The sequence below is a fragment of the Acipenser ruthenus genome, chromosome 20, assembly GCF_902713425.1.
Source record: "Acipenser ruthenus chromosome 20, fAciRut3.2 maternal haplotype, whole genome shotgun sequence".
Lineage (NCBI taxonomy): Eukaryota > Metazoa > Chordata > Actinopteri > Acipenseriformes > Acipenseridae > Acipenser > Acipenser ruthenus.
Window position 1 is genome coordinate 17,749,998 of NC_081208.1, and position 20,884 is coordinate 17,770,881.

Below are 20,884 nucleotides of genomic sequence, written 5' to 3' on the forward strand. Positions count from 1 at the left end.
TTATTTTCATCCTCGTATCATGGATCAGTGAGAGCTGAGAGTCAGGAAATTCTAGCATGAAAACCCTAATATTGTGCTTTGCATTTTCTGTGAGTGGCTTCACACTAACTCTCTGTCTCTGTGTTTCTCTCTCTCTCAGATCATTAGGCAGTTCAACAATGAGACCTGGAAGGCCCGCACTGGTGAATTCATCACAGACAATCTCAGCACGACACTCTGGTCCTTCTCTGTGGCTATCTTCTCAGTCGGCGGCATGATAGGCTCATTCTCTGTCGGCGTGTTCGTGAACCGATTCGGAAGGTAAGAAGAATTATATTAGAATGACATTGTAGCTGCGGTTTATGATCACTAGACTGTATTACAATTACAATATAGCTGCAGTTTAGGATCACTAGACTGTATTACAATTACAATGTAGCTGCAGTTTAGGATTACTAGACTAGACTGTATTACAATTACAATGTAGCTGCAGTTTAGGATCACTAGACTAGATTAGAGTGACATTATAGCTGCAGTTTAAGATCACAAGACTAGACTGTACTGGAATTATATTGTATGTGCAGTTTAATATCAGAAAGAGTAAAAATAATAATGGAGTTATTTGAATGTTAGGAACATTGGAAGATGATGCAAAGTATCCCTTTAACCTATTTTTGGGTTCCCTTCCTCCAGGCGGAACTCTATGCTCATTGTCAATGTGTTGGCTGTCATCGGGGGCAGTCTGATGGGCTTCTCCAAGCTGGCTGCCTCCTTTGAGATGCTGATCGTGGGACGGCTGACCATCGGTCTGTTTTGTGGTCTCAGCACTGGCCTGGTCCCCATGTACATTGGAGAGATCTCCCCCACCTCCCTGCGAGGGGCATTCGGGACTCTTCACCAGCTGGGAGTTGTCATTGGCATCCTCATAGCACAGGTACAACATATATGTAACACCTACTTTGGTGTAATTATTTCCAATCTTACATATATATATATATATATATATATATATATATATATATATATATATATATATATGTATGTATGTATGTATGTATGTATGTAATATATATATATATATATATATATATATGTATGTATGTATGTATGTATGTAATATATATATATATATATATGTATGTATGTATGTATGTATGTAATATATATATATATATATATATATATATATATATATATATATATATATATATATATATACTGTGCAGTGTCTCTGTCCTACTGGAATGTATCCCACATTGATGAGCCACTCTGTCTCTCTCTCTGTCTCTCTCCCATAGGTCTTTGGTCTGGAGTTTATCCTGGGCTCTCAGTCCCTCTGGCCCGTGCTCCTGGGTCTCACAATCATCCCGGCTGTGATCCAAAGTATCGCTCTGCCTTTCTGTCCTGAAAGCCCCAGATTCCTACTGATCAACAAGAACCAAGAGGAGAAGGCCACGGAGAGTGAGTATCTTCATAGCCAGCTTGTTAAAGAGAATCATTTGGGCAGGACATTTATACCCTCACCTAGAACACCTGCTTACTAAAATAGCTTGGTAATAGAAACAAGATGTTAACATACAAGATCCCATAAATGCACCTAAAATGTTACACATTGACGTATGTGTTGTGCCCTTCCATTTGCTACTTGCAGTTTTGAAACAAACACATGCTGAAGCAAAAGCACATTCCCGTTTGAAATGATGATACCTGCTACCACACTGGGTTAAAGAAAACTCTGTTTCCATGCATTCCTCCCAGGAAGCCTGTTAGTGCTTCACTTCCTGAATTGTTTGCCCTCAGGATCAAAAGTATGTTACTATGTTACTGGTAAAAGTATATGAAGCAGCTAGTTGATTAATGACAGGACAGAAGGGATTGAAAGGGAGGGAGATAATTTCACCCTCCAGGTGACCAAGGCAGTTCAACACGACCTGGTTTGCAAACATTTCTTGAACCTAGTGTAGTACCAGATTCATGTTTTAAAATTAACATGCATGTTCACCAACATAGTGAATGGAAATGCACATCAGGTAAGATTCATGAACACATTGTGTTAAATGCAACCACTATTTGCTCTACATACCTAAATTAATTTTCTTCAATTGGTGCAAAACTGGGACAAGGTGCAACGGGGGACCTGTCTTGGGAGTCCCTGTTTTCATCTTGAAATGAGTCCAGAGTTCTTATAGGAATGTTTTTATCTTGTGCAGTTATGAAGAAGTTGCGGGGCACCGCAGACGTCCAGCAAGATCTTCAGGAGATGAAAGATGAGAGTCTGAAGATGATGCAGGAGAAGAAAGTGACCATCCCCGAGCTGTTCCGTTCCCCAAGCTACCGTCAGCCAATCATCATCGCCATTGTCCTGCAGCTCTCCCAGCAGCTCTCCGGCATCAACGCGGTCAGTACTTCCTGTTTACTAGCTAGCACTTCTTTTTACTATCTATGAGTTGAATCATTTGAATATCAAACTTTATTTTACTCATGAATAACATTTTGTAAAATAAATACATGAATAAATAGATAATAAATAAATAATTGTCTACCATGGCCCAATAGTTTGTTGTTGAAAGAAAAGCACCTTTATGTATTCAAAACATTTATTACACATAGACGTGCATTGCCAGTCTATTCAAACAAACATAGGTGGGGCTTGAGTGGCAATCTTCACATTATTAAACAAAATAATTCCGTTCAATTGCCCTGCTTTGATGCGATCCCTAGCTCTGCAGACGTTCACAGGGGTCACATTGTGATTAACATCCTGTACTGATGTTCTAATCTTCCCCATGCAGGTTTTCTACTACTCAACGAACATCTTTGAGGCTGCTGGAGTTAAAGAACCCATCTACGCTACAATCGGTGCTGGAGTTGTTAATACTGTGTTCACTGTTGTATCGGTAAGTACAATTCATTTCTGCATGAAAAGATACTGTGGCTCACTCACTGTGGCTGCTTGTTTTCTAAAAAGGAATGATACTGTTCCACTTTTTACCCTGCCTGACAAAGCAAAACTGTTTACTCAGCTTACAGTATAGTCTCCTTCAGAGTTTCTGATCAAGAGTTGGGATGAACTGTCTATATGCAAATCTGAGAAGCAACAGATACTTCCAATTGAACTTTATTTGGATTTCTTTTCAGCTTTTCCTGGTTGAGAGGGCGGGCCGAAGGACTCTACACCTCATCGGATTGGCTGGGATGGCTTTCTGTGCCGTTCTGATGACCATTGCTCTCACCCTCACGGTAAGTTCCTTCCCTTGTCTCTTTATTGCTTACAGATGGAAGTGTGAAAAAACAACTTTATCCAGGGATCATCAGTGGTAATGCAGATGCACAGACAGATACTGCCACTTCAGTGCCTAAGAAATACTGCCAATTACACTAAAAAGGGGAAATAGTAGCACCACTTTGGACACAATGGACTGTTATTGACAGAGTTGCTCCACAGCATGTTATGCAAAGTCTTCAATGACAGTGGCACACAATGACAATGTATTAAAAGTCAATCGTTTTCACATTTTGACGATGGGATCACAATTGATACCCTGTCGAAGGAGAACTAAAACCCTTCTTCTTACCCCTATTTAAACTCAGTTTCTCTATCATGTTATTTTTACAGAGCCAGATTCCTTCCATGAGCTACCTGAGTATTATAGCCATCTTTGGCTTTGTGGCGTTCTTTGAGGTCGGACCGGGCCCCATCCCCTGGTTTATTGTGGCCGAGCTCTTCAGCCAGGGTCCAAGGCCGGCCGCAATGGCTGTAGCCGGCTGCTCCAACTGGACTTCCAACTTCATTATCGGTCTGGGGTTCCCCTATGTACAGGTGAGTAAGTCAACAACACAAACAGTGGCTCCATCCAGAAATGTGGACCTACATTTCAGTGCAGGGTTGGTAGACATTAATTTGACTTGCGGTGCGTCCGCATATTTTGTGGCTTATCTAGCTGATGTAGAATACTGTATTTCATAAATGGCACAGAACTTACCACAAGCAACATAAGTCATCTATAACTATAAAAAAATAAGTAATATTGGAATGTCTTCAATGATGACATGAGTCTTTCTTAACATTCTTATATCACAGGGTATGGTGTGGGCTCCATCGCAAGTGTTAAAATATGTTGGTTCCATTTAGAGGATACACGTTTTGGGAACACAATAATGCATCTGAGTTTTTAATGAGAGATTTTAAAAGATGTACAAAAAAAAGGACTTGATTGAAGTCTTAACAATCTTACAAAGTTTTGAGATCAACTAGATGGTCCGAATAGCTTCCTCTCGTTCATAAATGTTTTTATAAAAAATAAATCAATTCTAATGGCCTCTTCTCCCTGCTGTTCTCTTTTCAGGTGCTCTGTGGAGACTATGTCTTTATTATCTTCGTTGTCTTCTTGGCATTATTCTTTGTCTTCACTTTCTTCCGGGTGCCTGAGACCAGGGGGCGGACCTTCGATGACATTAGCAAAGGCTTCGCCGGGGGCAACAGCCAAGGGGTGGGCTCTCCTGCACCAGAGGGAGTGGTCACCCTACCTCCTAGTAGCCCTACGGAGAAGGTTCCAATGGTACAGTTGAATACTGAAGAAGCACCAAATGCACCTCTCTCCAACGTGTGAGATTCAATGCCAGAAATGTGTGTTACATTATATACAGTGTCCTGAAAACAGTATTGGACCAGCCATGCTGAGACAGTCATTGCTGCTTAACCCTTAGCGGTCCATTTATTCGGCGTGTGTCAGCTCCAATTTTTTTTCACGCGCGCAGTTTATTTTAGACGCACGGTTTTAAAGTATTTGTTTCACATTAAAACAGGTTTAAAAGGGACTGCATATCAACAGGACACTCAGTACTGCATCTCCAGCCCTATCCCACCCCTTGTTCGCTATATTTTTCATATGCCTCTTAATAATAGTACATACCGATAAATCCTCTCTTGATCACTCGTTTTGTCACCAAACTCCTCAATAATGCGATCCAAGTCATTATTTTATTACTATATCATCTAAAAAAAGCTCTGCAAATGTCTGTTATGATCTTTGAGAGCTGGATGCGGAAGCAGCTATCTTGTTTGTTTATGTCCGTATTATCTATTTGGTGTCGGGTCTATCTGTATTCATGAGATACGCCCTTTATTTCGGCTTCTCTCGGCTCCTATCGATCTCACTCGGCCATTGAATGGTTTTCTCTGCTTTTTCTGGAGAAAAAACAACTCAAGACCTGTTTTTTACGTCTTTTTGATGATGTCGGACAGGGTCCGACATTGGACCGGAAAGGGAAAATTGCGATGTCGGACCAGGTCTGACATAGGACCGCAAAGAATTAATGTGATTCAGACACCTTGTTCAGTATAACTTGGGATAGCCAATCAGCGAACAATAAGCAACAAATGTCCCTTAGCACCAGAAACCAACAGTGTTAGTCCAAAACTTTTTCCAGGATGCTGTATATATATATACTGTAATAGCAAGGTTTGGATTTGATCCAAAAACATAGTCCAGCGTCACTTTGTCCCACTGTATTAATCCAGCAGGTGTTTCCCCCAGATTGGGTAATGTATTAACCCACTTATTAACATTACTACAGACTATTAAAATACAGTGGAAATAAGTCCACCACAGAGCAGGGTTTTGAGGACGGCAGCATTACAATCTGGTGATTTTTATGATTAAAATGGACCCTGTTTTATTTTATGACATATACATTCCCTGAGGTGCAATATCTATACATTTATATAGTCTAAATTATTAATCTGTTTTATAAACCTATTCGTGGTACAGTAGTGTGGCAGGCCATTTACTGTTATAGTCATGGTAGAAATATTTCATTGTATTTGCCAAGTTTGTTAAAAAAAGACCTTGCCACACATTTAACTTGCCCTTTGTACTGTTACATTTTTGGTGCTGGCACAGAATAAGCCATGTGGAAATGCACATATGTGCATGTCTTATGATTCATTTGACTGTGATCAGCTATAAAACTGAGTCTGAGGCCTCAGCACATTAATTCAGCACTATATACAGATATGGATATTGAAACTCAAGGGGAACTGTTTTTGTAAGGTAGAGGTTATATACCAAAATATCCTGTATTAAAATGTAGTATTGTGAAACTATTGTATAACATTTGGGTTTTTATTTTTGAGGGAATTGTGAGCATAGCACAGTGTCACTGTGTGACCAAATTATGTTTTAATAATTTTTAAGTTATGCAGATTTTAGAAAATAAGCCATTGAGGCTAAAACACCCCTTTTAACTGTTTAACTTAATTGCTCATGGGATACTGCTGTTTTAAGCATATGCTATCTGTGGAAGTACAGAGGCTAGAGAGACCATTCTGCACAATGCACAACAGATTGATTGTATTTGCACGAACATCTCATTACTGTGTTGCATTTCTGCTAAGATATTCAGTATATTTAAAAAAGAAAAAGTGTTTACAATGAAATAAAACATTTGGACAAAATGTGAAATGCAGATTAGTTGCGTTTCGGGGGGGGGGGGGGGGGGTGGATATAGAGCTGTAAAGATATGTAATTTCAATTTTATTTGCTCTTATTTTAATGTAATAATTGTAATACTGTTTTACCATTGTTGCACGTGTTGTATTTTTGCTTGTGCTGCTACTGTAAATGTGTACCCATATTTATTTATGTTTTTAACTGTACGCAAAAGTTTAGATCACTGTTTATTCACAATTTTCTAGCGATATTTTCTAGCCTAAAAAACAACCAAGAGCAGGGCTTGAGTCAAGACAAAAAATAAATCATAAATGTTTTTCAGTGTTAACTGTTAATTCCAGTGAGCAAAAAATCTGAGTGAGTTTTTGCTTCTTTGTTGACATTTCAGAGATGAAAGTGGCAATAGGGACCAGTACTGTTTATTTAACAGTTTCACTATTGAAGTGTTTTCATAATTTTTTTCTTATTTATTTTTTTTTAAACATGGATGGTTTATTTTGTATATATTTTATAATAATGTTAAGTTATTCATTAAAATCATGCTTATTTTTACCTAATCATTTTATTGTGTCTTCTGTCAGACAGGGTCAAATAATTATTATAATTATCATTATGTGTCTTAGTGTGCTTTACTGTACACAGGGCAATGCTTGCTTGGAAACACTATATAACACAATAACTCCTGGAAGAACTACAGCAAGTACCTGCCCTGTCTAATCTAGTGCGCTGTCATTGGCTGCTCTGTGCTGGGCAGAGCCTTGCTGTAGTGTGCTGTACACAGGGCAATGCTGGTGTGAGCACACTATATAACACTAAAAGAAAACCCTATAATGAACTACATCAGCTGCCCATGTTTATATAACGTTGTAATCGAGTACGCTGGTGTTGCCTGCTGTGTGTTGGTCACAGCCATGCTGTACTGTCCTGTACACGGGCAATGCTCTCGTGAAAAGACATAAGAAGTATAGTAGAATCAGCCTTACACAAAGTGCCACATACACATTATTAATTTTTTTTGCCCTAGAAAAAACAAACACACTTAGCACATTAAGGATATATATTGTTTAACTTTGGTTAAATATTTTTTTAATAGTAACAATGTATTAATAATATTAGATTTATTAAAAGGATTCTTCAGTGTCATTTCCTTGCTGAAGGCATTAGCCAAATGTTTGTAAATCTTTATTTACTAGTAAATCAGTTTCATTTTCTATTTAGCAACAGTATCGTTTATCCATTTAGCATTGCATCTTGTTTTTATTTATGTATTTATTTTGCACAGAACACATAAGAGATTATTATACATACAATAGTAAGTGCAACAGATCTATGATGTGTTCATCGAATATAGAGAGATGGTTTAGTTATAAACCAGAAGAAAAAAAAATGGAATTAAATATACCGGATTCTGCCGAGTCAACGCCCCGTGATCGTAGAGTTGATGTTAAGCCAAAAGTGGGGGAGGGGCGTTGACTCAAAACAGGTGCAAAATAACAAGCAATATTACTGTACTGTTTTTTTTAAACATTAGCTAGATATATTGCATTTAGAATTAGGCATGTTCAAAATTCAAAGGGCACAGCACGCAGTTACGTTAAAAAAATCAAGAAATGCAGTTAACATTTATTAAATGATGAAATACAAAGCGCGGTTTGCCTGAAAAAGGGTGCTGCGTAAGTCCACTGTAATGTCATTTTAAATGTTCATAAAACACACATTAACCTTAAGATGAAGTCTATTGTAAAAATCAATCGGACTCAGGGTGCATTGTCGGATCCAAAACAAAAAGTGCTTCTCATGTTTTCAATCAATGCTTAGAGCAACTACTGTACTGCACAGCTTGTTCTACTCGCTTGAAGCGTAAGATTTGAAATCTCAGGCATTATTTGCTCATGGTTTATTATTATTATTATTATTATTATTATTATTATTATTATTATTATTATTATTATTATTATTATTATTATTGCGCAGGGTTATTAGAAACGTTGAAAAATTGACATTCAACTAGAAGTGGGGGTGCGGCGATAATTCAAACGTGGGCGTTGACTCGGCAGAATCCGGTACATACATCACATGACACTTTTTTCTTTCACTACACTTTACCCAATGCCAACTCAATATACCGCCACGAATTGGTGGGGAATGTCAGATGTAAGGCGACTTTTAATTGGATCATTTATTGCACACACTATTTTCTTTAAATGCATTGGTTCTCATTTAATTTTCAGAGATCTGATTCGCCAAATTAGTACGCGTTGCATTAGAATTATAGTCAATGGAAGGCCATCTGGGTCAAAAACGTGTGTTGTTAGTATACGTTTCAAATAAATTACTACGTGTAGTACTGCGATACACTAAGCGTTCTGTTTTGTTAACTATACGTACTATTTTTACTACACATACACATTTGAGCCAATCATTCTTTAGAAATGAAATAAGAGCCAATGAATTTAAAGTAAATAGTACATGTCCTAAATGTATTTTGTAACGTCGAGTTATGAATAATGATGCAATGCGCTTTACACTGGATGTTGTCTTTATAGTAGATTTTATTGTTTTTATTATTATTAACAAATGCAATTCCGTTTTTCAATGCAGATTCGTTCTCCTGCTTGTTCATTTTCTAACGTTTTCCATATCCTTGTTTACTTCTGCTTTATACTTTGGGTGTGTACAATACAGCGGCATTGTGGTATATATATATAAAAAAAAAACCTGTTACTTAATACCCACTGACACAACCTTTTTAACGATGTTGCTAGAATGTTGCAATTTAGTTATGTTAATGCTATAAGATTGTATGTTAGTGGCTTCTCCATGATTGCATCTGAAGTACTTGAAGATGTTAGTGATGTTACATAATAAACACTGGGTCTCAATAGTCGGCGGGGTTTGTGGTAAATATTGTAAATAAACGCCCCCGGCGCTATACAAAATATAACTACTACTACTAATAATAATAATAATAATAATAATCTGGACTCTTGACCGGAGGGTCGTGGGTTCAATCCCAGGTGGAGGACATTGCTGCTGTACCCTTGAGCAAGGTACTTTACCCAGATTGCTCCAGTAAAAACCCAACTGTATAAATGGGTAATTGTATGTAAAAATAATGTGATATCTTGTAACAATTGTAAGTCGCCCTGGATAAGGGCGTCTGCTAAGAAATAAATAAATAAATAAATAAATAGGAGACTGTGATGACCCTTACTATTTTTGAGAGTAACTGCTGTACTATGCTTGCAACGCAGAAGAAAATGTCTCGCCGCCATGTTTGCAATATTCCGTATTTTAAATTGATTTCTTCTTGTCTAAACGATACACCGAAGGTTATTGGCTACTCTGCCAATTACGTTGTGCATAAGAAGCGATTACAAGGGAATACGTTGTCATGACAAGCCACTAATGTAAAATGACTATCCACCAATTTAGGAAATTCGTAGCTCGTGTCATTTTTTAAGAACACATACCAATCAAAATTGGTACACGTAGTCATTTCTGTGCTCTGATTGGTCCAAATGAAAACGTGTAGTGAATATTTGAAACGCGTACTAAATAACGCGTTTTTTGACCCGGATGGCCTTCCATACAGCTATTCCGTCTAGCGCTTTTCATTTGTCAATGTACCTGCAAAACTTGGAATTCATCGTCATGATAGGCTACTTCGGCACAAGGGCACAGCCTATCAGAAGACCCGGTGGTTTATATATATCTATATATGTAAATTAGAACACTAAAATGGAGCACATTTACACGTCAGTAGTGACGTGAATTTTTACCCAATCGGAAGACGACACCAAAAAGGTGACCACCTTGTTTCTTTTTTTTTTGTTTATATAGAACTTCTTTGTAATTTGTTCTCTCAATAATAATCATTGGGACTTACCCGAAGTCATGTGTTTGTTTAAACCGTGTTCATTTAATATAGTTAATATGATCATAGTATTTCATCAAAACCTACTAAATAAGTGTGTAAACAAATACATTGTGCAGTATAACTGCATCATGTGCAGTCTAAATATATAGCATAACAGACATGCTAATTTTAGCTATACAGAACAGAGTAGAATTCTTGCATTTTGTACTGGAAAAAGCTCTTTTAAAATGAGATGGTGGGTGGCTCTTAAAAGAGCCTTTGTTTTACAAATCAATCCGAATAAACGCCTTTATTTCTTAACCTCCAAATCCGTACAGAGTGCGACCCTGTCGTTTCAAAGCATACACCACATCCATAGCGGTGACGGTCTTTCTCTTTGCGTGCTCCGTATAGGTGACGGCATCACGGATCACATTCTCCAAAAACACTTTCAACACCCCGCGAGTCTCTTCATAAATCAGTCCGGAGATTCGTTTCACTCCGCCACGACGAGCCAAACGTCGGATAGCAGGTTTAGTGATTCCCTGGATGTTATCACGAAGAACTTTTCTATGCCGCTTAGCGCCTCCTTTACCAAGTCCTTTACCGCCTTTGCCTCTTCCCGACATATTGATCAGTTTTCAGTCAGACCAAACAGAATAACGCAGTATCGCTTACATGTTTTATTTATAAAAAAGAAGAGGACCTGGTTGAAAGCACAGCCACTGTACAGAGTGACAAACATAGAACCCGCCCCAATGACAATGCAGAAATCTGAATTTGCTCCACATTCGTTTTAACCACATGCGTGCTGCTTTAAATACTGAAACAGTGCAACGGTAATTTGCTGTTTATTTGAACGACAAAATATACGGTTGGCGTGCTTTATAACATTAACATTGCATTAGCCCTTAGTGATACACTTTTCCCAGCTGCAGTAGACTGCATTTACACTGTACCACTATATATGTATATAAAATATAATATAAAAAAGATTGAAAGTAAACTAACCCGTAATATTTTCTGTAAATACAACTACTAGTATTACTATTATGTTAGAGCGCGCCAACGCGGAGTCCACTGGCGACATGATGGCCTTTGTCGACCAGTGGGCTCTAAGATAGGGCGTGCTCTGTACCGTTTCAATTTACAGAATTTTCACCAGTCTTTCTTTTATAATTAATTAAATGTTGGCTTTCTTAGCACCCCCTTTTGTTTAGGGGGCGTTAAGTAGAATTTTATCACCAGCTGTCACATGACACAACTATTACTTCTCCTATAATCTATTTAAAATACATTCATGCACAGAAGTGGTCCCTTACTATTTGCATCACCAGTGTTGCAAAAAAGAAAATAACCCCTAAGCATAACCCTAACCACAAAGACTTGCTAAATAATAAAATAAACAAATACAAATTATTAGTAGTAATAGTAACAGTTATTAGGACAAATAGAAAATATTGCAACTATTACGCGAGGCATTGTTTTAATTTGCATAGCAATGGGGTATACTATTGATAGCTATTTTGGTTTCATAACAAATAGACAAACATACATAGTAAACATTTTATGAAGTTTTATAAAGCTGTGTGTCAATGAAATGATCACTCGTATGTCATAATGTAATTGCCATATCGACAATGATAAAAAAGCAGCAAATTAATTAATTTTAGCATCGTATTGAAAAGTGTGTTAACTTCCCCTGACATAAATCTGTTTAAATCCCCAGTTTTAGACATGTCACATGTCATACACACCAAATTCGATCCCAACTAGCCCCTTCATGTGTGTAGATCAGTTTACTCCAACTTCAAATAGTAATTAGATCATTTTATTCAAACTAAATGTAATGAAGTCCGATTGGAGTTGCTCTCTTTCGCTGCGGTGTTTCGAGGTTCTGATGATATAAATCAAAAATAGTACAACGTTGCTGATGAAAAATGCAGTTACCCAGGAAACATGACGCTTTGTATTCGATATCAGGTGCTGTTTGATTGATTTCGTAAATATTTCGCTGTTAAATTTAAAGTTTACTGCGGAGAGAAAACACAACTGGAATCAATTTTACCTTTCAATAAAGGCGCGCTGCTTTTGGTTGAGTCTATAAGGTTCTCATCGAGTGGATAAATCTCGCCCTCTGTTGGTGCCTAACAAATTGAATGAACTTCAGGACTTTCGTTGTTAGAGTATTGCTTTTTTGTTGGCGTTTCCAATTTAGAGATGGCAGAAGTTGCACCCGTAGCACCCACTGAAGCAGCCCCTGCTCCGGTTAAGGCTGTTAAAGCTGGCAAGAAGAAAACCGCTACCAAGCCTAAGAAAGCGGGTCCCAGCGTGTCGGATCTCATTGTCAAGGCAGTGTCTGCTTCCAAGGAGCGCAGCGGGGTGTCTCTGGCCGCGCTCAAGAAAGCTCTGGCGGCCGGCGGCTACGACGTGGAAAAGAACAACTCCCGGGTCAATACGGCAGTCAAGAGTCTGGTGAGCAAGGAGACCCTGCTGCAGACCAAAGGCGTCGGCGCTTCTGGCTCTTTCAGACTCAACAAAAAGGTGGCTGAAGCCAAGGATAAGGTAGCTAAAAAGAAGGCAGTGCCCAAACCCAAGAAGCCAGCGGTGAAGAAAGCTGCTCCTAAGAAGGCTCCAGCAAAGAAACCCGCAACCAAGAAACCAGCTACCAAGAGCCCTAAGAAGGCAAAGAAACCTGCGGCTAAGAAGGCAGCAACAAAGAGCCCCAAAAAGGCAAAGAAACCAGCAGCTAAAAAGCCAACTAAGAGCCCAAAGAAAGTCGCTAAACCCCAGGCGGCGAAGACAAAGCGGGCAGCTCCTAAAAGGCGCTGAGCTGAACAGTCTGATGTAACCGTGTTGAAATGAACCCAAAGGCTCTTCTAAGAGCCACCACAACTTCCTAAAAAGAGCAAATTATCAGTTGATTTATAAATTAGTTTTATATATACCCTTACCAAACATTTTACTAGTCAGAGTTAAATTATAGTTATTGGTATATATACCATCAAATCCCCCTCGCTTACCGTATTGAAATTATTGTATTCATTAACAATACCTCTCAATGTTTGCATTATGGAAAAAGTTTTAACGTTCCTGGTACCGGTAAATCGAACTATAAATCTACTTGACATTATGCACTCCGATTCCTTCAGTTTCTTTATCGTGTTTATACCAGACTCGATTGAGTAGTTCAGGCTGTACTAGTACAAAGTTATGTTTATTAAAAAAAGTTTAATACAGTTAATTGCACACAGGTTTAAACCCGTAATGTTATAAACGCAACCACAAGAGAGCACGCATTGATCAAGAAAATAATAATAGGCGCCCCCCTCCCCGCACTGACTGTATGCAAATTGGGTATCGAGCAGCCGCGCTTTAATTCAGTAATACGAACAGCCAATCATTGTCGACACGCTCTGTGATAGGTCTCTTAAATGCTGTACGGTTTCACCAATCAGAGTGAGTCAGAGGGTATAAATTCAGCTCAATCGAGGTTAAATGTTGTTTACTGTTGTATAATAAATAATAGTACAGAATGTCTGGAAGAGGTAAAACCGGCGGGAAAGCAAGAGCAAAGGCGAAGTCTCGTTCATCCAGAGCAGGACTGCAGTTCCCAGTCGGTCGTGTTCATAGGCTGCTGCGGAAAGGAAATTATGCTCAGCGTGTGGGCGCTGGAGCTCCGGTCTATCTGGCCGCGGTACTCGAGTACCTGACTGCTGAAATCCTAGAGCTGGCCGGGAACGCTGCCCGGGACAACAAGAAAACCAGAATCATCCCGCGTCACCTGCAGCTCGCTGTCCGCAACGACGAGGAGCTCAACAAGCTGATGGGAGGCGTCACTATCGCTCAGGGCGGAGTGTTGCCTAACATTCAAGCCGTTCTGCTGCCCAAGAAGACCGAAAAGCCAGCCAAGACCAAGTAAATTGATGCTAGTGTTTTGCGTCTGAATATTAAAACAAAGGCTCTTTTAAGAGCCGCCCATAATTTCAATAGAAGAGCAATTGTCCAGGGCGACTTACAATTGTTGCAAGATATCAAATTATTATTATTTTTTTTTTACATTCAGTTACATTATTTTTACATACAATTCCCCATTTATACAGCTGGGTTTTTACTGGAGCAATCTGGGTAAAATACCTTGCTCAAGGGTACAGCAGCAGTGTCATCCACGGGGATTGAACCCACACCCTCCGGTCAAGAGTCCAGAGCCCTAACCACTACTCCACACTGCTGCCCCAGGCTCAACCAACACTAGGCTCTTTATTGGTTTGAATATCATGTTTTTTGGACAATTTAATTGAAGGGGACAATGCTAACTTGATATAAGTAAAATGACATTAAACTTTCTAAATGGAACTGTGGGCATCTGAAAAACGCCTTTGTATTCAGTTAAATCGAAAAATAAAATCTGTTTCTTTACATTGTGAAAAATGCTCTGGGGTACTTTACTGTACATTTCTAATTCTTGAGGCAAAGAGTACATAATAGCATTATATATATATATATATATATATATAAAATCTTGCAGTCATTGGTTAAACGTTTGTATTTAAAATAAAGATGTCAAAAAATCAACCTTAACAAAAGTAATTAGCGCTTTTCAGGAAGGTAGTTGGCTCTGAAAAGAGCCTTTGTTGTTTAAAGAAGTTTAAGCGAGTTTAAGCGCGTTCTCCACGGATGCGGCGGGCCAGCTGGATGTCTTTGGGCATGATAGTAACCCTCTTGGCGTGAATAGCACACAGGTTGGTATCTTCGAAGAGACCGACCAAGTAAGCCTCACTCGCCTCCTGCAGCGCCATAACAGCGGAGCTCTGGAAGCGCAGATCAGTTTTGAAATCCTGGGCGATTTCCCTGACAAGACGCTGGAAAGGTAGTTTGCGGATCAGTAGCTCAGTGGATTTCTGATAGCGACGTATCTCTCTCAGAGCCACAGTACCGGGCCTGTAACGATGAGGCTTCTTCACGCCCCCAGTAGCAGGAGCGCTTTTGCGGGCAGCTTTAGTTGCGAGTTGCTTCCTGGGCGCTTTTCCTCCGGTGGATTTACGCGCTGTTTGTTTGGTTCTTGCCATCTTAACACACTTAAAAAACCACACAAATTAGAACTGACTATAAATGAAAAATGTCTGCAGCCTCCAGCGTTTATAAAGAGCAGTTCGCTTTCCCTGATTGGTTAAACCTCTCCACATGACCACTTCCTAATTCCTCGAACATGATTGGGTAGTTTGAATTTGGAGCGCTTTTTTTTTGTTCAAACGGTTTTTGTTTCTGACTACAGTACAGTATTTTTATATCACAGTCTGGCAATCAGAATTATATTTTTGTTTTGTATTTTTACGTCGTTACTAAAAAAAAAAAAAAAAACACCTTAACTAATAGTCAGGTCACTATTCCCTCTTAAGGTTTACCCATTCTAATTTTGTAAAACGCTGTTCACGTTACTCTCAGCAGCTACATGTCTTAAAGCCTGCCTGATTTAGTGTTTAATTCACAGCGGTTTAAATTGTTTCAGCAAAGGCCATACAAAGTGTCCTCAATGTGGACAAAAAAACATTTTCGTGTCACCATGCATTGCGGTTCAGTCATGGAGGTGTTAAGAGCTATATAAGCATAAAAGTCATGTTTTGTTGCTATACACATTACAGTTCTCTCAGAGCATTATAACTTTGCACCTGTTGGTATTTAAGAAAAATGATTGCATTTAGTCATTCAGGATTTGTATTCTTATAAATGTTACCTTGCTGCAAAGCATGCTTCATAATAAAGCTTAACTAAGAAAAAAGATGTTCCCAAGAAGTCTAAAGTGAATTTAGTGTTTGGTAAAGGACCTATGTACACAATTAGGTGATGTTTGTAAACTTCAATCTGGATACACTGTCAATGCTTTTAGTTTTTAAGTTATTTATATAACATTTATGCATGCATGGCATAATTAATTGACATCCATTATAAAGAGTCATTTAATCAATTTATAAAAGAAAGAGTCAACATTGGTACGTCCATTTACAAGACGCCATTATAGGGTGTATATATATATATATATATATATATATATATATATATAGACACACACGCAGAATAATACAGAACCTATTATGTAGTTATATCAAGTGAGAGGCATTTGTGCAACCTGAAACTAAAACAGAGATTAAACAGAGATTATCATTTATATTCATGCGGGGTTTACCCACATCTGTATGGAATTAAATAGGTGTGAACTGTGGTAATGCTTCAAATATATTTAGCCTTAAATTAAATGTTGGTAATTTACCTAAATTACCTATGAAATCGTTGTAGTACACTCGCCTAATTAAAAAAAAAAAAAAAATCTCTTTCACTTGACACTGCTTTGTTTCAAGTACAAGCACTGTATACACCGTCCTATCTTCAACAGAAACCTTTTAAATAATGTTAAGGTAATATTTTGATCATTTCAATTATTTTCAATTATTTTAAATAATAAATAGCAATTTTAAAAAAAAATCTTACTAACGCAGTTCCAGATATAGAAGTACACGCAGCGTGTGTTGAAGTGTGTTAACTACACCTATCAAAAAGTAATTTAAATCATCCGCATTACACATTACAAATGCCCAAAATAACAAATATGTTCCCGGCTGGTTTCTAGTCTGTTAAAAAATGTTTTTCTGTTAAATAAAATATTGTTTGGGTCATTGTATTTAAGTTAAATCAAACGAAGTGCGATTTGAGCAGTTCTGTTTTGCTCCTTTATTTGCAAGTTTGGTTGATCTGACTGAAAAATAATGCCAAGATTTTGGTTGAAAAGGCATTTACCATGCAAACATAACACTTCGGTTGTCAGCTCAAGCGTTGTTTATATATTTCTGTAAGTATTTCACTGTTAAATGTAAAGCTTTGTACAGGAAGAAAACACAAATGAAGGACATTGTCAGCCCTGAGAAGAGAACGATGCAGCTGATTGAGTCTATAAGGTTCTCATCAAATGGATAAGTATCGCCCTCTGCTGTGTTTTGGGATATACAGCAATTGTAGTATTGTTTTTTGAGTATTAGGATATTTTTACATCGAAGGAATGGCAGAAATCGCTCCTGCACCATCCACTGAAGCAGCCCCTGCTCCCGTTAAGGCTGCTAGGACTACCAAGAAAAAGATCGCTACCAAGCCTAAGAAAGCGGGTCCCAGCGTGTCGGATCTCATTGTCAAGGCAGTGTCTGCTTCCAAGGAGCGCAGCGGGGTGTCTCTGGCAGCGCTCAAGAAAGCTCTGGCGGCCGGCGGCTACGACGTGGAAAAGAACAACTCCCGGGTCAATACGGCGGTCAAGAGTCTGGTGAGCAAGGACACCCTGCTGCAGACCAAGGGCGTCGGCGCTTCTGGCTCCTTCAAACTCAACAAAAAGGTGGCTGAAGCCAAGGATAAGGCAGCTAAAAAGAAGGCAGTGCCCAAACCCAAGAAGCCAGCGGTGAAAAAAGCTGCTCCTAAGAAGGCTCCAGCAAAGAAACCCGCAACCAAGAAACCAGCTACCAAGAGCCCTAAGAAGGCAAAGAAACCTGCGGCTAAGAAGGCAGCAACAAAGAGCCCCAAAAAGGCAAAGAAACCAGCAGCTAAAAAGCCAGTTAAGAGCCCAAAGAAAGTCGCTAAACCCCAGCCGGCGAAGACAAAGCGGGCAGCTCCTAAAAGGCGCTGAGCTGAACAGTCTGATGTAACCGTGTTGAAATGAACCCAAAGGCTCTTCTAAGAGCCACCACAACTTCCTAAAAAGAGCAAATTATAAACTAAATTAGATTATATAATGCACGTGAAATTCAAATACATGTTTATTTTCTGTCATAAGAAACGTCTCCAAGCAAGCAATGTTACACCCTCCCGCTTGCACAGAAATAAGAAAACTTTCCTTTACCTTTCTAAACTCAATTTTGGAATTGGTAAATAACGATTTGGTTTTAAGAATGTTTTAAAACCGATTGCTAGTTCCGAGAGCAGGACAACCTGTTAGTGTGACATGCGGGGAAATGAAACTGCTATGGTTAAAATAAGGTTGATACAATTGGAATTGTATGAGTTAAAGATACTAATACAGAGATTTCATACATTGTTAAAAGTAGTTGTTTTACTGTGAAGTAAAGTCACAGTAACGAGCGATTCATGCATTTCTATTTACATGAATTGTATATGTACCTGGAGTTTTCAATGCATTTGAGTACCCTAGTGAGAATAATATCAGCGCATTTAAGATGTGCAATATTGCATGCAAGTTATACATTATGTTGTAAAATAACAAAAAGTTGTAGCAGTACTTTTAATATGGTGCCTGTGTGGTGCACATTGCACTACAGTACTACATTGATATTCAGGAACTAATAATTTACGAGTATTAACGATTCATTGATGGCGATTGTATTGTGACTTTGGTGGGTCATTATTGTTATCAAACATGAGAAAAAGATTGTTATGATCTGTAAACATGTTTAAAATGAAAAATGATAAACTCGCTCTTAGACTGAACCCATCGAAGGGAAGAAAATAAGGAAACCTTTTTGTTCTTAAGAAGCTGTGTCTTCTCTTTGTATTTCTAAACAGTTGCGGAACCCCTAAGACCAATCGCGGGCTACGCGCTCTGTGATAGGTTACTTCAAAACTGCAAGTGTTATCCAATCAGAATGAGTCTCGGTTTATAAAAATAGCGAAAACGGCCATTTTCTTTTATTGTGTGCTTTTACAGAAAGCAAGAATAACAAAATGTCTGGCAGAGGGAAAACTAGCGGGAAAGCAAGAGCCAAGGCGAAATCTCGTTCGTCCAGAGCAGGGCTGCAGTTCCCAGTAGGTCGTGTTCATAGGCTGTTGCGGAAAGGAAACTATGCTCAGCGTGTGGGCGCTGGAGCTCCGGTCTATCTGGCCGCGGTGCTCGAGTACCTGACTGCTGAAATCCTAGAGCTGGCCGGGAACGCTGCCCGGGACAACAAGAAAACCAGAATCATCCCGCGTCACCTGCAGCTCGCTGTCCGCAACGACGAGGAGCTCAACAAGCTGATGGGAGGCGTCACCATCGCTCAGGGCGGAGTGCTGCCTAACATTCAAGCCGTTCTGCTGCCCAAGAAAACCGAGAAACCGACCAAGAGCAAGTAAACCATCACAGAAGGACCCGTGTATTATACCAACAAAGGCTCTTTTAAGAGCCACCCACTGTGTCGATGAAAGAGCAAATTACATTCTAACGGTGTTTGAACAATACGCGTACATGTGTCCATATTTGATTAAGTAATAAACTAAACTGCTTGTATCCATCCTACTTCCTGTTTAATTTTAGCTTCACTCCTGTCCGGTTGTTTGCTCGCTGTCCGCAGCGACGAGGAGATCAACAAGCTGCTGGGAGGCGTCACCATCGCTCAAGGCGGAGTGCTCTGCCTAACATCCAGGCTGTCCTGCTGCCCCCAAAAAACTGAGAAGCCAGCGAAGATCAAGTAAACTACTACAGATCTATTTATTACTACGGAAACAAATGTTATTTTAAGAGTCATCCACAATTTCAACAAAAGAACAGATTGCATTAACCACTAATGTATTTTATGGAACAATCGCTGTGTTTCAGCAAATGTCATACCAGCCTTTATCCAGCCTGAGTCTATATGACATTGCATATATGAAATGAAGCACATTTAAACTGCTCTCAACTGAACGCTAAACCAGCATGTCTTTAAAACATATAGCTGGTGAGAGTAACATGAGCAGCATTTGTACAAAATAATATATTTATTTTGTATAGCGCCTTTCATTACAAGAAATCCCAAAGCGCTTTACGTTTTTTTTGGTTTTGTTTTGTTTTAAAATAAATAAATAAATAATATGAGGGAATAGTGACCTGTCTAGTTAGCGTGATTTTTTGTAACCAGAGTATAAATAGTCAAACAAAAACCGTTTGAACAACAAAAAAGCACTCCAAATTCAAACTATCCAATCATGTCAGACTTCTAAAATAGGCCAATCAGCATTCTAAATGCAAGGGTGACTTTGTTTAATTGGTTAGTGAGGCACGAGAGTGCAGTTGCCAGAAATTTTGAACCGGGCGCCTTTTCTCAAACTTTCATTTGAAGAAACCTTTGTTTGATTTTGGCGGTTTTTTAATTTGAATTAGCTTTACATGATGAAATACTCCAATACAATGGTGCTTATTCATCTGCTGCATCTTAGTGTAGTACAGTAGACTATTTATTTATGGCCAGTTCTACCGCCGATCCCCTTTTCAGGTATTGCAAGAATATGTATAACATTGAATTATAGTTTATCAACTAATTTTCTTCATTAGGTATTTTTACTGATTGATCGGTATCCTGCTGTACCATTTTGTCTCTTAATAAGAGTGAAGCCTTGTGTGTAAATACATGTTTTTTTGACAATTTAATTGAAGCAGACAATGCTAACTTGATACAAGTAAAATTGCATTGAACTTTCTAAATAGAACTGTGGGCGTCTCTGAAAATCGCGTTTGTACTTAGTTTAGTCTAAAAATAAAATATAATTCTTTACACTGTGAAAAATGCTCTGGGGTGCTTTACTGTACATGGCTAATTCTTGAGGCAGAGTACATAATAGCATATATATATAATCTTGCAGTCATTGG

At 38.7% G+C, this 20,884-nt stretch overlaps 5 protein-coding genes and 1 pseudogene across 6 annotated transcripts in view; 4 read left to right on the top strand and 2 right to left on the bottom strand.

Annotated features, from left to right (window-relative positions):
* LOC117425195 (solute carrier family 2, facilitated glucose transporter member 1-like) overlaps positions 1-6,988 on the top strand; it is an 11,262-nt gene extending 4,274 nt beyond the window's left edge. For both annotated transcript variants that reach the window (XM_058993580.1, XM_034041964.3), the window contains exons 3-10: positions 140-300; positions 673-913; positions 1,278-1,440; positions 2,190-2,377; positions 2,772-2,876; positions 3,118-3,219; positions 3,596-3,799; positions 4,326-6,988. In XM_058993580.1, the coding sequence (XP_058849563.1) occupies positions 140-300; positions 673-913; positions 1,278-1,440; positions 2,190-2,377; positions 2,772-2,876; positions 3,118-3,219; positions 3,596-3,799; positions 4,326-4,589 (1,428 nt within the window). In that variant the 3' untranslated portion in view covers positions 4,590-6,988. The remainder of the gene's footprint in view (positions 1-139; positions 301-672; positions 914-1,277; positions 1,441-2,189; positions 2,378-2,771; positions 2,877-3,117; positions 3,220-3,595; positions 3,800-4,325) is intronic.
* A 3,561-nt stretch (positions 6,989-10,549) lies between these two features.
* On the bottom strand, positions 10,550-10,960 carry LOC117425836 (histone H4). Its single transcript, XM_034043119.2, has one exon. The coding sequence runs from the start codon at positions 10,917-10,919 to the stop codon at positions 10,608-10,610; it is 312 nt and encodes a 103-aa protein (XP_033899010.1). The 5' UTR covers positions 10,920-10,960; the 3' UTR covers positions 10,550-10,607.
* A 1,476-nt stretch (positions 10,961-12,436) lies between these two features.
* On the top strand, positions 12,437-13,686 carry LOC117425259 (histone H1-like). The gene has a single exon (XM_034042083.3). It carries the CDS (start codon positions 12,511-12,513, stop codon positions 13,120-13,122), a length of 612 nt encoding a protein of 203 aa, XP_033897974.3. The 5' UTR covers positions 12,437-12,510; the 3' UTR covers positions 13,123-13,686.
* Positions 13,687-13,793: 107 nt separating this feature from the next.
* Positions 13,794-19,449, top strand: LOC117425289 (histone H2AX-like; annotated as a pseudogene).
* On the bottom strand, positions 14,902-15,427 carry LOC117425269 (histone H3). The gene has a single exon (XM_034042094.2). The coding sequence runs from the start codon at positions 15,357-15,359 to the stop codon at positions 14,949-14,951; it is 411 nt and encodes a 136-aa protein (XP_033897985.1). The 5' UTR covers positions 15,360-15,427; the 3' UTR covers positions 14,902-14,948.
* On the top strand, positions 16,915-18,984 carry LOC117425260 (histone H1-like). Its single transcript, XM_034042084.3, has one exon. It carries the CDS (start codon positions 17,342-17,344, stop codon positions 17,951-17,953), a length of 612 nt encoding a protein of 203 aa, XP_033897975.3. The 5' UTR covers positions 16,915-17,341; the 3' UTR covers positions 17,954-18,984.
* Positions 19,450-20,884: the final 1,435 nt, after the last annotated feature.